At 50.2% G+C, this 14885-nt stretch overlaps 1 protein-coding gene across 1 annotated transcript; it reads right to left on the minus strand.

Moving 5' to 3' along the window:
* Window positions 1-596: 596 nt before the first annotated feature.
* On the minus strand, window positions 597-11474 carry RAB13 (RAB13, member RAS oncogene family). Its single transcript, XM_049782387.1, has 8 exons — window positions 11294-11474; window positions 9961-10021; window positions 2932-2992; window positions 2034-2111; window positions 1849-1938; window positions 1487-1552; window positions 1324-1377; window positions 597-998 (listed from the first exon to the last, which is right to left on the minus strand). The coding sequence occupies exons 1-8, from the start codon at window positions 11415-11417 to the stop codon at window positions 924-926; spliced, it is 609 nt and encodes a 202-aa protein (XP_049638344.1). The 5' UTR covers window positions 11418-11474; the 3' UTR covers window positions 597-923.
* Between the last annotated feature and the right edge of the window lie 3411 nt (window positions 11475-14885).

Below are 14885 nucleotides of genomic sequence, written 5' to 3' on the forward strand. Positions count from 1 at the left end.
GCAGCCTGCAGCCTGCAGAGATCAGGGAAGGGCCAAGCTGTTAGCTCTCTGGGGCCAGGCCTGTCCTTGTATAGTAGCTCATTTGTCTGGGAGGGTCCTCCAAGGCCTACAGAGGAAAGAGGAAGCCCAGACTCCCACGTTCTCACTGTGGGAGAGACATTCTTCAATTCACGTGATAGGCATGACAGTCGTAGTATTAGACAGTTGCAGGAATCCAGCCAGATTTAGGCGCACTAACCACTTTGCGAGGCAAGAAAGGGGCTGTTATGGGGATGGAGCGGTGGCACAAGTGGTAGGGCATTTGCCTTGCACATGCTAACCTAGGACAGATTGTAGTTCGATCCCCCGGTGGCCCATATAGTCCCCCAAGCTGGGAGCGATTTCTGAGCGCCTAGCCAGGAGTAACCCCTGAGCATCACCAGGTGTGGCCCAAAAAAGCAAAAAAAGACAAGAAAGGGGGTGTTGACAAAGAATCCCAAAGATAAGGGAAAATCACCTAGAAGTAGGACCCTAGTGCATATGATAGCAACTGAGAAAGACCATGACAATGACAATATGGACCCAAACCCTGAGACCCAAAAATCTGACCCAGTAACAGAATAAATCAATGATTTATTTACATTTACATTTGTCCTGGAAACCCAGGGCAGGCATGAGGCCAGGGACCATCTGCCCTTTCTCTCTTCTCTTTCCCAACCACCTTCTCACCTCCCTTTTCACATTCTCTTTCCTTTCCTCCTGATTTCCTCTCTCCCCTCCTTCCTTCCCTTCTTTTTATCTTTCCTTTCTCTGCATTTCCCCACCTTTTCTCCATCTACACACCACCACACCCAACACTCCTTGTCCCCTGTCCCAGTCCTTGGTTCTCCAGCCTCCCTCAGGTCAAGTCTCCAGATTTGGGGTCAGGAGGCGCACAGAGGCCATCAAACCATGGAACACTTGCTGCTGTTCTTCCTGTCACAAGTTTTCAGCTCAGTGTTGGAAGATTTGTTATTTCCCTGGAGGAAGAAGAACAGAGGTGAGAAAGAGGTATGGGTGTGTGAGGCTATAAACTGAGGGGACTCATCCTCAGAAGATACCCCAGCATTCTTTTTTTTTGTTTGTTTTTGGTTTTTGGGTCACACAGGCAGTGCTCAGGGGTTACTCCTGGCTCCATGCTCAGGCAGGCTCGGGGGACCACATGGGATGCCAGGATTTGAACCAATGACCTTCTGCATGAAAGGCAAACGCCTTACCTCCATGCTATCTCTCCGGCCCCAAGACACCTCAGCATTCTGCCCCTCAGTCCACTCACACAGACTGGGAACCGTAAAAGGCACTCACCGACCGCCGGCTGACAGATTTAAGCAGGATGTCCCGGGCCAGAGATCTAAAGGCCTGGTAAGGGAAAGGGGAAGAAATACAGGTTAGAATACAGATTAGAAGGAATGCAGAGAAGGCCCCTCTCTCTTTCAGGCACCATTGTGGTGGGGCAGGGACTGCTCACCTCATCCACGTTCATACTGGACTTGGCACTTGTCTCGAAAAAACGAATTCCGTACTCCTGAGCCAACTGTAGGGGAGGGTGGAGGAAGCAAAGTTGGCTCAAGGGCTTTGTTTTGGGTTTTGGGCCACATCTGGAGGTGCTCAGGGGTTATTCCTGGCTCTGTGCTCAGAAATCGCTTCTGGCAGGTTCGGGGGACCATATGGGATGCCGGGGATCGAACCTGGGTTTCTTCCGGGTTGGCTGCATGTAGGGCAATCCCTCACTGCTGTGCTCTCACTCCGTCCTGACTCAAGGACTTTCTATGTCCTAACCCTCTCAAACCCTGTAGCCCAGCTCTAGGGTGCTACTCAGTCTGCCCGCACCTTATCAGCCTTCTCCTTCTGCACCTTCCTCTTGCCTTCCATGTCACACTTGTTCCCCAACAAGAGACGCTCCACTCCAGCTGATGCATTCTAGAGGCAGAAAAATAAGAGAAGTGACCCTTGGTCCTGCTCATCCTCCAGGCCCTGCCCCACCCCCCCTCTTTTCAGGGTGTGTGTGTCTTCACCTCTTTGATGCTCTTCATCCAGTTCTGAATATTCTCAAAGGATTTCTCGTCTGTGATGTCATATACGAGGATGATGCCCTGGAGGATGGTGGGATTTAGGGACACAGTCTTGAATCATATTTCTTTTTTTTTTTTTTTGGGGGGGGACCCACATCCAATGATGCTCAGGTGTTACTCCTGACTATGCGCTCAGAAATCACTCCTGGCTTGGGGGACCATATGGGACTCTGGCAGATCAAACTGCAGTCTGTCCTAGGTTAGGGCATGCAAGGCAGATGCCCTACCGCTTGCACCACTGCTCCGATCCCTGAATCATGTTTCCTTTGTGTGTGTGTGTGTGTGTGTGTGTGTGTGTGTGTGTGTGTGGTTTTGGGTCACACTCAGCAGCACTCAGGGAATTGCTCCTGACAGGCTCGGGGGACCATATGGGATGTCGGGATTCGAACCACTATCCTTCTGCATGAAAGCAAACGCCCTACCTCCATGCTATCTCTCTAGCCCTGAATCATGTTTCTTTTTGTCTGGCTCCCCTCTACCTTTTTTTTTTTTTTTTTTTTGTGGTTTTTGGGTCACACTCGGCAGTGCTCAGGGGTTATTCCTGGCTCCAGGCTCAGAAATTGCTCCTGGCAGGCACGGGGGACCATATGGGATGCCAGGATTCGAACCAATGACCTTGACCTTCTGCATGAAAGGCAAACGCCTTACCTCCATGCTATCTCTCCGGCCCCTCCCCTCTACCTTCTAAGGAACTCTACAAGGTCTACCTTCTGGCAATCACTAAGCTGAGGGGCTCTCTGCAACCCTCCAGTCGAACCCTCATTTCCCGAGTCCTGGTACCCATAAACCAACGTTCTACTGCCTTATCTCCTTAGCCCGAGTCCAAACCCATACTCCGTACCATGGCTCCTCGATAATAGGCAGTAGTTATTGTCTTGAATCGTTCTTGGCCAGCTGTGTCCCTGAAGAGACAGAACATTTTGTTTCGTTTTGTTTTCCCTTTTTTTTTGGTTTATAGGTCAAACCCATTGGCATTCAGGGTTTACTCCTGGCTCTGCACTCAGAAATCGCTCTGTGTGTAGGGGATTGCTCCCGGCAGGCACAGGGGACCATATGGGATGCCAGGATTCAAACTGCCATCCATCCTAGGTCGGCTGCATGCATGGCAAACGCCCTACCACTGTGCTATCTCTCTGGCCCCTTGTTTTCCATTTTTATATTGGGGCTACATCTGGTGGTGCTCAGGGGATACTCCTAATTCTGCAGGCTTGGAGGACCTCATGCGATGTTGGAGACTGAACCTGGGTCAGCTGCATACAAGGCAATGACCTACCTGCTGTGATATTGCTCTGGCCCTGATAGACATTTTAGGGGGTGGGAGCTGGAGCCATAGTATAACAGGTAGAGTGTGTGCCTGCCTTGCATAAGGCAGGGCCAGGTTTGATCACTGGCATGTCAAACGGTCCCCCAAGTCCAGCCAGAAATGATCCCTGAGCACAGAGTCAGGAGTATGCTCTGAGTACAGCTCCGTGAATTGAAGAAAGAGCTTTCCAAAAATAATCCCTTCTCCCTGCACACAGACACGTAAATAGGAGGAAGTCAGCCTCTGCAAGGGTGGAGCTAAGAGAAATGTAATCAACAGTGGTAAAGGGGGAAAGGATGAAAGACCTTGGGGTTAGTACTGAGTCAGGGGCCCGGAGAGATAGCACAGCGGCATTTGCCTTGCAAGCAGCCGATCCAGGACCAAAGGTGGTTGGTTCGAATCCCGGTGTCCCATGTGGTCCCCCGTGCCTGCCAGGAGCTATTTCTGAGCAGACGGCCAGGAGTAACCCCTGAGCACTGCCGGGTGTAGCCCAAAAACCAAAAAGAAAAAAAAAAGTACTGCGTCAGGGAGTTGAAGCAATAGTACAGCAGGGAGGGTGTTTGCCTTGCACAAAACCAACCAGGGTTTGAGCTCTGTCACCCATATGGTCCCCAGAGATCGCCAAGAGTGATCCCTGAGTGCAGAGACAGGTGTAACCCCGAACATTACTGGATGTGGCCCCTACCAAAAAAATATTTAAAAATATTGAGAGATGGGGCCGGAGAAATAGCATAAAGGTAAGGCGTTTGCCTTTCATGCAGAGGTCATAGGTTTGAATCCCGGTGTCCCATATGGCCTCCCGTGCCTGCCAGGAGCAATTTCTGAGCCTGGAGCCAGGAATAACCCCTGAGCACTGCCGGGTGTGACCCAAAAACCACACACAAAAAAAAATTGAGGGCCCGGAGAGATAGCACAGCGGCGTTTGCCTTGCAAGCAGCTGATCCAGGACCAAAGGTGGTTGGTTTGAATCCCGGTGTCCCATATGGTCCCCCGTGCCTGCCAGGAGCTATTTCTGAGCAGACAGCCAGGAGTAACCCCTGAGCACCGCTGGGTGTGGCCCAAAAATAAAAAAAAAATTGAGAGATAATGTAGGAAGAAATAGCTCTCTTTTATTAACTACATGGTTATTCTGCACCAAGAATTGTGCATATATCTTTTGTTTGTTTGTTTTTGGGGGCCATACATCTGTTTTTTGTTTTTTTTTTGGGCCACACCCGTTTGACACTCAGGAGTTACTCCTGGCTATGTGCTCAGAAATCGCTTTTGGGGGCCGGGCGGTGGCGCTGGAGGTAAGGTGCCTGCCTTGCCTGCGCTAGCCTAGGACGGACCGCGGTTCGATCCCCCGGCGTCCCATATAGTCCCCCAAGAAGCCAGGAGCAACTTCTGAGCGCATAGCCAGGAGTAACCCCTGAGCGTCACAGGGTGTGGCCCAAAAACCAAAAAAAAAAAAAAAAGAAATCGCTTTTGGCTTGGGGGGACCATATGGGACGCCGGGGGATCGAACCTCGGTCCTTCCGTGGCTAGCGCTTGCAAGGCAGACACCTTACCTCTAGCGCCACCTTCCCGGCCCCAATTATTTTTTTTGGCCCATCTGTTTTTTGTTTAAATATAGCACAAGTATATATAACATATGTCATTATAACATAATACATAATATAATACATATAACATATATACATATATACATATAACATTATAACATTTATAAGTCATCATTCCTTGGCTAGTGCTTGCAAGGCAGACACCTTACCTCTAGCACCTCACCAGCCCGGCAAATATATATTTTGTGGGGCTGGTTTTGGATCACACCTGGCAGTGCCCAAGGTTTACTCGTGTCTTTACACTTAGAGGATCACTCCTGGCAGTCCTTGGGGGATTATCTGGGGCTGGGAATCAAAACTGGGTCAGTTGTTTGCACAGTAAGAACCTCACTCACTATCTTTTCTTCAGCTTACAACATCTTACAGCCATCATTTTACCTGATCTATTTTTTTTTTTGGGCCACACCCGTTTGACGCTCAGGGGTTACTCCTGGCTATGCGCTCAGAAATCGCCCCTGGCTTGGGGGGACCATATGGGACGCCGGGGGATTGAACCGCGGTCCGTTCCTTGGCTAGCGCTTGTAAGGCAGACACCTTACCTCTAGCGCCACCTTCCCGGGCCTTACCTGATCTATTTTATGAGTTTCAATATTCCTTTTTGTTGAGGCTGGAGTAGTGGTGCAGGCGGTAGGGCATCTGCCTTGCACGCGCTAACCTAGAATGGACTGTGGTTCAATCCCCTGGTGTCCTAAATGGTTCCCCTGGCCAGGAGCAATTTGTGAGCGCAGAGCCAGGAATAACCTCTGAGCGTCACAGCGGGTGGCCCAAAAACCAAAAAAAATTCTTTGTTGTTGTTGTTGCTTGTTTGTTTTATGGCTACACTGGGCAATGCTCATAGGTTACTCCTAATTCTGTACTCACAAATTACTCCTGGTGGGCTTGGGATGACGGGGATCAAATCTGGGTCAGCTATGTGCAAGGCAAGTGCCATACCTGTGCTATCACTCTGGCCCTTATTTTGATATTCCTATTTTGTGTTTGTTTGTTTAATTGGTTTTGGTTTGGGGGCTACACCACGCTGTGCTCTGGGCTTACTCCTGACATTCTGTTCAGAGATCACTCCTGGTGTGGCTCAGGGGACCACAGAGGGTCCTGGGATTGAATCCAGACCAGCTGAATGCAAGACAAGTCCTGAACGTGGGGTCCTGTATCTCCAGCCCCACTAATGTTTCTATTTTAGAAACAAGAAAATAAATTTGGAGAGGCTATGAAGGCTTCATGGCAGGTACTTAACAGCAAGAATTCTAGCCACAGTCTACATTTTCTCCAGGCAATATAAATGTCTCTGAGAAGCCTCCTCACACTGCCACTCCTTTAGGGCTCCAGCTTTCCAGAATGATCAAACCGAACCTCTACACTTGGCCCTGCAGAATTTCAATAATTCAGAGATAGACTTGGAGACTTGATTTTTACACCTGGTGGTGCTCAGGGCCCATTCACGGCTCCATGCCCGGGAATCACTCCTTCTGAAGGTAATTAGAGGGCCATGTGGGGTGCTGGGGAGCAAACCCAGGTTGGCCATGTGCAAACAGAGCCTTGCTTGCTGTAGTATCTCTCTAGCCCATTAGACTTCATTCTTTTTGGACCTGTAGCATAACCATGCAAGGCAGGAACCCTATTCACCATGCTATCTTTTTCGTTTTTTGTTTTTTTTTTTTGAGGCCACGCCCAGAGATACTCAAGGGTCACCCCGGCTCTTCACTTAGAAATTATTCCTTGGGGGGGCCGAAGAGTTAGCTGGAGGTAGGGCGTTTGCCCTGCATGCAGAAGGACGGTGGTTCGAATCCCGGCATTCCATATGGTTCCCTTAGTCTGCCAGGAGTGATTTCTGAGCATAGAGCCAGGAGGAACCCCTGAGCGCTGCCGGGTGAGACCCCCTTCCCCCAAAAAAGAAATTACTTCTTGGGCCAGAGAAATAGCACACCCGTAGGGCATTTGCCTTGCATGCAGCTAATCCAGGACTAACAGTGGTTCAATTCTCCGCATCCCATGTGATCCCTGTAACTGCCAGGAGTGACTTCTGAGCACAGAGACAGGAGTAACCCCTGAGTGCCGCTGAGTGTGACCCCAAAAAACAAAAACATAAAATTACTCCTGGAAGGCTCGGGGACCATATGGGATGCTGGGGATCGAACTGAGTTGACTATGTGCAAGGCAAATGCCATACTGCTGTGATATCACTCTGCCCCACTCCACAGTGCTATCTTTCGGGTCCCTAGACTTAATTCTTTTTTTATTTGTTTTCGGTCACATCCAGTGGTGACAGGCTTGGGGGACCAATATGGGATGCCAGGAGTAGAACCATCATCTCCGGGCCCAGAGAGATAGCACAGTGGCGTTTGCCTTGCAAACAGCCAATCCAGGACCAAAGGTGGTTGGTTCGAGCCTGCCAGGAGCTATTTCTGAACAGACAGCCAGGAGTAACACCTGAGCACCACCGGGTTGTGGGCCCCCCCCCCCAAAAAAAAAAAAGAACCATCATCTTCTGGGTTGGCCAAGGCAAACACCCTACTGCTGTGCTATTTTTCCAGCCCCTTAATCCATTTTTTTTTTTTTTTGCCTTGGTTTGTGGACCACAAGCCAGGGATTGCTCAGGGATTACTCTTGGCTCTGCTCTCAGGAATCACTCCTGTTTGGGGGGACCATATGGGATGATGGAGATTGAACCTGGGTCAGCCACTTGCAAGGCAAATACCTTACACGCTGTACTATCTCTTTGGCTCCAAGATTTTGTTCTTTTTTTGGGGGGTGGGGGCACACCTGGGAGTGCTCAGGGGTTACTCCTGGCTCTGCTCTCAGAAATAATTCCTGGGCCCGGAGAGATAGCACAGCTGCGTTTGCCTTGCAAGCAGCCGAACCAGAACCAAAGGTGGTTGGTTCGAATCCCGGTGTCCCATATGGTCCTCCGTGCCTGCCCTGAGCAATGCCGGGTGTGGCCCAAAAACCAAAAAAAGAAAAAAAAAAGAATTCCTGACAGGCTCAGGGGACCATATGGGATGCTGGGGGATCGAACCCAGGTAGATAGATCTTAGGTCAGCTGTATGTATGGCAACACTCTACCACTCTACCTCTGTACTACATACTCCCGCCCCCAGATTTAGTTAATTCTTGGTGTTCTTTTTGAATTGAACCTAGATCCATTCTGGGTCAGTCGCATGCAAGGCAAATGCCCTACTGCTGTGCTATCTCTCTGGCCCCTAGATTTTTTTTGTTTGCTTTTTGTTTTGGGGGCCACACCTGATGACGCTCAGGGATTCTCCTGGCTATGCACTCAGAAATTGCTCCTGGCTCGGTGGACCATATGGGACGAAGAGGATCGAACCGAGGTTCATCCTGGGTCAGCCTTGTGCAAGGCAAACACCATACCACTGTGCTATCACTCTGGCTCCTTAAGCACAAATCTTTTTGTTTTTTGTTTTTTGTTTTGGGGCCACACCCGGCGGTGCTCAGGGGTTACTCCTGGCTGTCTGCTCAGAAATAGCTCCTGGCAGGCATGGGGGACCATATGGGACACCGGGATTCGAACCAACCACCTTTGGTCCTGGATCGGCTGCTTGCAAGGCAAACACCGCTGTGCTATCTCTCCAGGCCCTAAGCACAAATCTTTAACTCTGCAGGATCAGAGATAGTTCAAGGGCTAAAATACAGGCTTTACATGCAAAAAGTCCACGTTAAATTCCTAGCACCAGGGCCGAAGAGATAACATGGAGGTAAGGCGTTTGCCTTGATACAGAATGATGGTGGTTCGAATCCCGGCATCCCATATGGTCTCCAGAGCCTGCCAGGAGCGATTTCTGAGCCTAAAGCCAGGAGTAACCCCTGAGCACTGCTGGGTGTGACCCCCTCAAAAAAAAATTCCTAGCACTCACAAGGACACAGATCACTACTAGGACTGATCCATAAGCACCAAGTCAGGAGGATTCCTGAGCATGACTGGGTGTGATTTAAACATACTCCCACCTGCCCTCCCCAAATAAGTCTTAATTCTTTGCTATTCAATTGTTAAGAGACTGTAAACACTTGTCAAATTTAGGGGACACTCTGGAACCAAAAGAAGCAACAGAGTTACCAATAAGCAGAGAGGAAGGGCAGGAGAGATTCTACTGGGGGTTGGGTGCTGGCGGAAGCGGGTTCCACCCTGAACTACTATCTCTACAGGCCTGGCTCTTCACACTTTTAATTTGGCTCTTCTGTGTGCCAGGCGGCCGCTCCAGGAGTCAGGACTCTGCTCCTAGCCTCTGTCAGTGCGTGCCCTGTGTGGCTCTCAAAATAAATTTCAATCGTGGTTTTGGCGAGATTTGGCCAAAAAATTTGAAAAAAAAAAAAGGTTGCCGACCACTGGCCTAGAACATAAACTGGCATGCTTGAGCCCTAGACTGAAGCACGGGTTTTCTGGAGAATCAATGAGAAAGGTCCAGCACAGAGCCAGGATTAGCCTTTGAGCATTGCCAGGTATGGGACCCCGGTTGGAGGGAAAGAAGGAGGAAGGAAAGAGAAAGGGGGGGAAAATGGGAAATGGGAAGGAAGGAAGGAGAAAGGAGAGAAAGGAGAGAAGGAAGGGAGGAAGGGAGGGAGGAAGGAAGGAAGAAGGAAGGAAGGAAGGAAGGAAGGAAGGAAGGAAGGAAGGAAGGAAGGAAGGAAGGAAGGAAGGAAGGAAGGAAGGAAGGAGAAAAAAGGAAGGGAGTGAGGGAAGGATAAGGCAAAAGCTAAAATGAAGCAAAACACAATGATAGGCATTAACAGAGCTGGAGTGTTAGTACAGCAGGTAGAGCGCTTGCCTTCCACACAGCTGATTGATGTTCGATCCCTAGCATCCCATATGATCCCCAGAGCCCTCTCCCCAGAAGTGATTCCTGAGTGCAGAGTCAGGAGTAAGCCCTGAGCACTGCCAGGTGTGTCCTCCCTCCATAAAAAAGGAACTAGCAGAGGTACACAAGGCAATTTGGTTAGGGCCGAATTCACTCACCAGACTTGCAGTTTGATCTTCTTTCCCTCTATATCCACAGTGCGGATCTTGAAATCAATTCCTAGGGGGAGAAGTGTGTTTGTTGAGGTTGAAGCAAGTATGTGTGTGAAAGTGTGCAGAGAAGAAGCACAAACCGGCTCAGCAGCAGTGACAGAAACTCTTCAGGGGAGGCATTGGGGTTGGCCTTGGGTAGGCACTGGGCGGTGTTGGCCAGGTGTAAAAGCACTTTACTTTTCCTCCGATTACTTGTCTCTGTTTCCACTTAGACCCCTCTCCTTGGAGGGGCAGGAAGGCAGAGTGATGCCAATTTTGCCTCCTGCTGTCAGGTACCCTTTTTCTTTGCACTCCCTCCACCCACTCTCTGGCCCTGTAGATACAGTGGTCCTCAAACTACCGGGCCAGATATTGTATTAGTTCCCGTTTTGTTTCTTTACTTCAAAATAAGACATATGCAGTATGCATAGGAATTTGTTCACAATTTTTGTTTTTACTATAACCAGGCCCTCCAGCGGTCTGAGGGACAGTGAACTGGCCCCCTGTTTAAAAAGTTTGAGGACTACTGCAGGATTGGACTGACAGAAGCCTCTGAGAGTAGAGCTATCAGGCTGGGCACCAGGCACGTATGTATGAGGCAAAACTGAGATCCCTCCCGACCCTGCGTTCAGGAAAAGGGCATTTTCCTTTGTCCTTGCAACCAGGAATGTCTGAGACGCTCCTGGTCCTACTTCCTAGATCAGAGGAGAGGAAAAGGGATGAGTGGGGAGGAGGGGAGACAATGCTTCTAGTGGAAGTCTGGGCACCTCCCCAGCTTACTGACTCACCAGGCTGACTCAGAGACCCCAAAAGTCCCCCTCACTCCCACCTCCCCTTAGGCTGCCTGCAGCGATGGCCAGCGCCTTGGGCAGCTCCAGCAGACCAGGCCACTCTGCTCCCGTCCCTCATTCCCTGTTGAGAAGTCAGAAAGCGGAGCTGGAGAGGTTTAGAAGTGGGGGTGTAGGGGTGGCTGAACTTCTTGGGAAGAGAAGGGCAAGAAAAGCTAGAGACAGATGCTGGGAGGCTTGGAGGGAGGCAGGACAAGGGAAAGGCGTAGAGAGGATGGGGAAACCTATGAGGGGGGATCAGAGGAGATAAGCCAGGAGGGGATCTGCATGGGGTTATTTTGGGGACTGCAGGGATCATATTGGAGACCTGAGTACCAACCTAGACACCCATGGATTCTGGAATGGGTCTGGGATAGGAATTCAACGCTGGGCTTTGGAAGTCACTCTCCTAGGGTGGGCTGAAAAGTGGGGCCAGTGGCTCCGGGACTCTTAGGGCAAAGTGGGGGGCTCACCTATGGTGGAGATGTAAGTACTGTTGAAGTTGTCCTCTGCAAAGCGGATGATCAGACACGTCTTGCCCACGCCCGAGTCCCCGATGAGCAGCAGCTTGAAGAGGTGGTCGTAGGCTTTGGCCATGGCGGAGTCTGGGGGAGCCGGGGGAGGGGAGGCGGGCCAGGAAGGACTTTTCCTGCCTCTCCGCGGGCTCCGGGAAGAGGCGGCGGCCGGCCTGCGCCCCACCCCCGGCCCGCCCCCCGGCTTCCAGGCCGACCGCTTGCTGTCCAGGCTGGGACAGACAGCCCAGGGAAGGACCTGACTTGCAGGGTGTGGGTGGAGATGGAACTCAGCCAGCCCTGCCAAGTCCGGGGGGGGGGCAGGAGATTTTTTTGGTTATTGTTTTTATTTTGCTTTGTTTTGGGGCCACACTCAGGGGTTATCCTAGCTCTGAGTTCAGAAATCGCTCCTGGCTTGTGGAGGGGGGGACCCAATGGGACACCGGCGGGGATCGAACCCACGTCCATCCTAGTTTAGCTGCATGCAAGGCAGACGCCCTCCTGCTTGCACCACCGCTCTGGCCCCGGGACGTGGTTTTTCCAACTTGGAGCCCCACGCGGGCCGTTGGATGCCGCCGAGTGGGTCGTGCGCGCCCCCTGGCGTCAGAGCGCGGGATGACGCGACACATCCCGGGACTCGTCCGCTCTCCCGGAGGAGGCCTGGATCGTCCCCAGGAGCCTCCAGGCTTGGGGCGGCCCTTGCACGCGTGGCCTTGGTCTTCCCCGGAGCTCCGGCGTGGGAGGAAGCGCTGTGGAAGCTTATCTTGCTCGTGGGAGTGCAGAGTCGGCCTTGGATTAAGCGACTGCGTTGCAATGCTCTGCTCTATCTAGGACAGTTCCTGTCCCTTTATTTCCTTTTTGCTTTCTTTTTTGGGGGGTGGGCCACAACCGGTGACACTCAGGGGTGACTCCTGGCTATGCATTCAGAAATTGCTTCTGGCTTGGGGAATCATATGGGACGCCGGGGAATCGAACCCAGGTTCATCCTAGGTTAGCGCGTGCAAGGCAGATGCCCTACCGCTTATGTCATCACTCCAGGCCCCCTGTTCCTTCATTTTTGTCCCTTCCTAGAACACAACAGCGGCTTCACTTTCTCATATCCATTCTCTCCTCCCCCTACGTCTCCACTTGCATTGGAAACCTTAAGCTTTCTTTATTTCTCTTCACTGGCCAAACCAGCTCTTCAATTTTCAGGGATTGTGCTGATTAAAAAGAAGAAAAGAAAAGAAAAGAAAAGAAAAATCCTGTTTTTCCTTTTCATTGTTTTTATTTGCCAGCGCTGAGGCATTTGCCCAGCAAAGCGTGTGCTTTATTTTTATTTTTATTTTTTTTGGTTTTTGGGCCACACCTGGCAGTGCTCAGGGGTTACTCCTGGCTGTCTGCTCAGAAATAGCTCCTGGCAGGCACGGGGGACCATATGGGACACCGGGATTCGAACCAACCACCTTTGGTCCTGGATCGGCTGCTTGCAAGGCAAACGCCGCTCTGCTATCTCTCCGGGCCCAAAGCTTGTGCTTTATGCTTGAACCACATCCTTGGTCCTGGCTGTTTGCCCCCTCAACGGAATTCCTTGCTTCCACCTCTAATCTGTTTTACACTGGTGTACCTACTGTTTCTGAGAACCACATTGATGGTACCCTCAACTCTCAAAACTTGGGCAATAACGCTTCCTCCTCAATTATGGCAAGCTAGGCCTGGCCTTGGGTTTTGAACTTATCAAACTTTCTTCAGCCTGGAATGTTCCTCCCACCAGCAAGAAGCTGCTTGGTTAACAGTTTTTCTTTTTCTTTTTTCTTTTTTTTTTTTTTTTTTGAGGGGGTCACACCCGGCTTTTGCTCAGGGGTTACTCCTGGCTCTACGCTCAGAAATCGCCCCCGGCAGGCTCAGGGGACCATATGGGATGCTGGGGTTCAAACCACTGTCCTTCTGCATGGAAGGCAAACGCCTAGCCTCCATGCCCCCCAGTTAACAGTTTTTCATATTTCAGCAAAAGATGACACTTTTTGGGGCTTTTTGATGGGTTTTTTTTTTTTTTGGTTTGTTTTTGGGCCACACCCGGCGGTGCTCAGTGGATACTCCTCGCTGTCTGCTGAGAAATAGCTCCTGGCAGGCACGGGGGACCATATGGGACACAGGGATTCGAACCAACCACCTTCGGTCCTGGATTGGCTGCTTGCAAGGCAAACACTGCTGTGCTATCTCTCCAGGCCCAATGTTTTGTTTTATTGAGGACCACAGGTAGTAGTGCTCAGGACTTACTCCTAGCTCCGTACTTTGGGATCACTCTTGGCAGTTCTGGGGGACTGTATGGGGTGCCAGGGATCAAACCAAGGTAGCATGTACAAAGCAAGCACCTTACCTACTATCCCATCGGACTCACACTTTCTTACTTCTTTCTGTAAGGGAGTTTTTTTTTTGTTGTTGTTATTACTATTGTTGTGTTTTATTTTTGGGGTCACACCGTGTCAATACTTAGGAGTTATTCCTGGCAATGCTCAGGGAACCATATGGGAGGCCAGAGATCAACCAAAGTCAGCCATGCATATGCCCAATCCTCTGTATTATATCTCTTCAGCCACTTCTTTTTTTTGTTTTTGTTTTTGTATTGTTTTTTGATTTTTGGGTCACGCCTGGCAGCACTCAGGGGTTACTCCTGGCTCCATGCTCAGAAATCACTTCTGGCAGGCTCAGGGAACCATATGGGATGCTGGAATTTGAACCAATGACCTTCTGCATGTAAGACAAATGCCTTACCGCCATGCTATCTCTCTGGCTCCTCCAGCCATTTCCTTAGAGGTTTTTCTGGTCCATAAATATTGTAACTGGGGGGCCGTAAAGATAGCATCGAGGAAAGGCATTTGTCTTTCATGCAGAAGGTCATTGGTTCGAATCCTGGCATCCCATATGTCCCCCAAGTCTGCCAGGAGCGATTTCTGAGCCTGGAGCCAGGCGTAACCCCTGAGCACTGCCGGGTGTGACCCAAAAACCAAATATATACATATATATATATATATATATATACACATTGTAACTGGAACCAGTTCTTACTAACACATGAGAATAAATTACACATGTATCTTATCAACTCTGTATTTAAAGATTTATATGCTGGGACTTGGAGGATGGAGATAATACAGGGATTAAGACACTTTCTTTGAATGTGGGTTACCCCTATTTAATCCCATGTACCACATGGTCCCCCAACAATACCTAACACAGAGCCAACAGTAGCTGTCATGTCTCAGGATTATTTATACCAGTGAAGGTCACACACAAACACTACAATCAAGCATTCACCTCTCCATCCTTTCCGATGAAATTAATGGGGACCCTGATGTCATTTGAATCATCTTCTTGACTCCTTTATAACACAATGGACATTCTGAATCTTTGGTCACTATGGGAAATGATGTGTTGTCTTTATTTTTCTTTCTTCTCATTCTTTGCCAAGGTTATAAATCATAGGAAGATGGAACCAGAGCACAGTGGGGCCGGGGTGATAGCACAGCAGTAAGGCGTTTGCCTTGCACACTGCCAACCCTGGATGGACACA

Source organism: Suncus etruscus, chromosome 10 (assembly GCF_024139225.1).
Source record: "Suncus etruscus isolate mSunEtr1 chromosome 10, mSunEtr1.pri.cur, whole genome shotgun sequence".
Taxonomy (NCBI): domain Eukaryota; kingdom Metazoa; phylum Chordata; class Mammalia; order Eulipotyphla; family Soricidae; genus Suncus; species Suncus etruscus.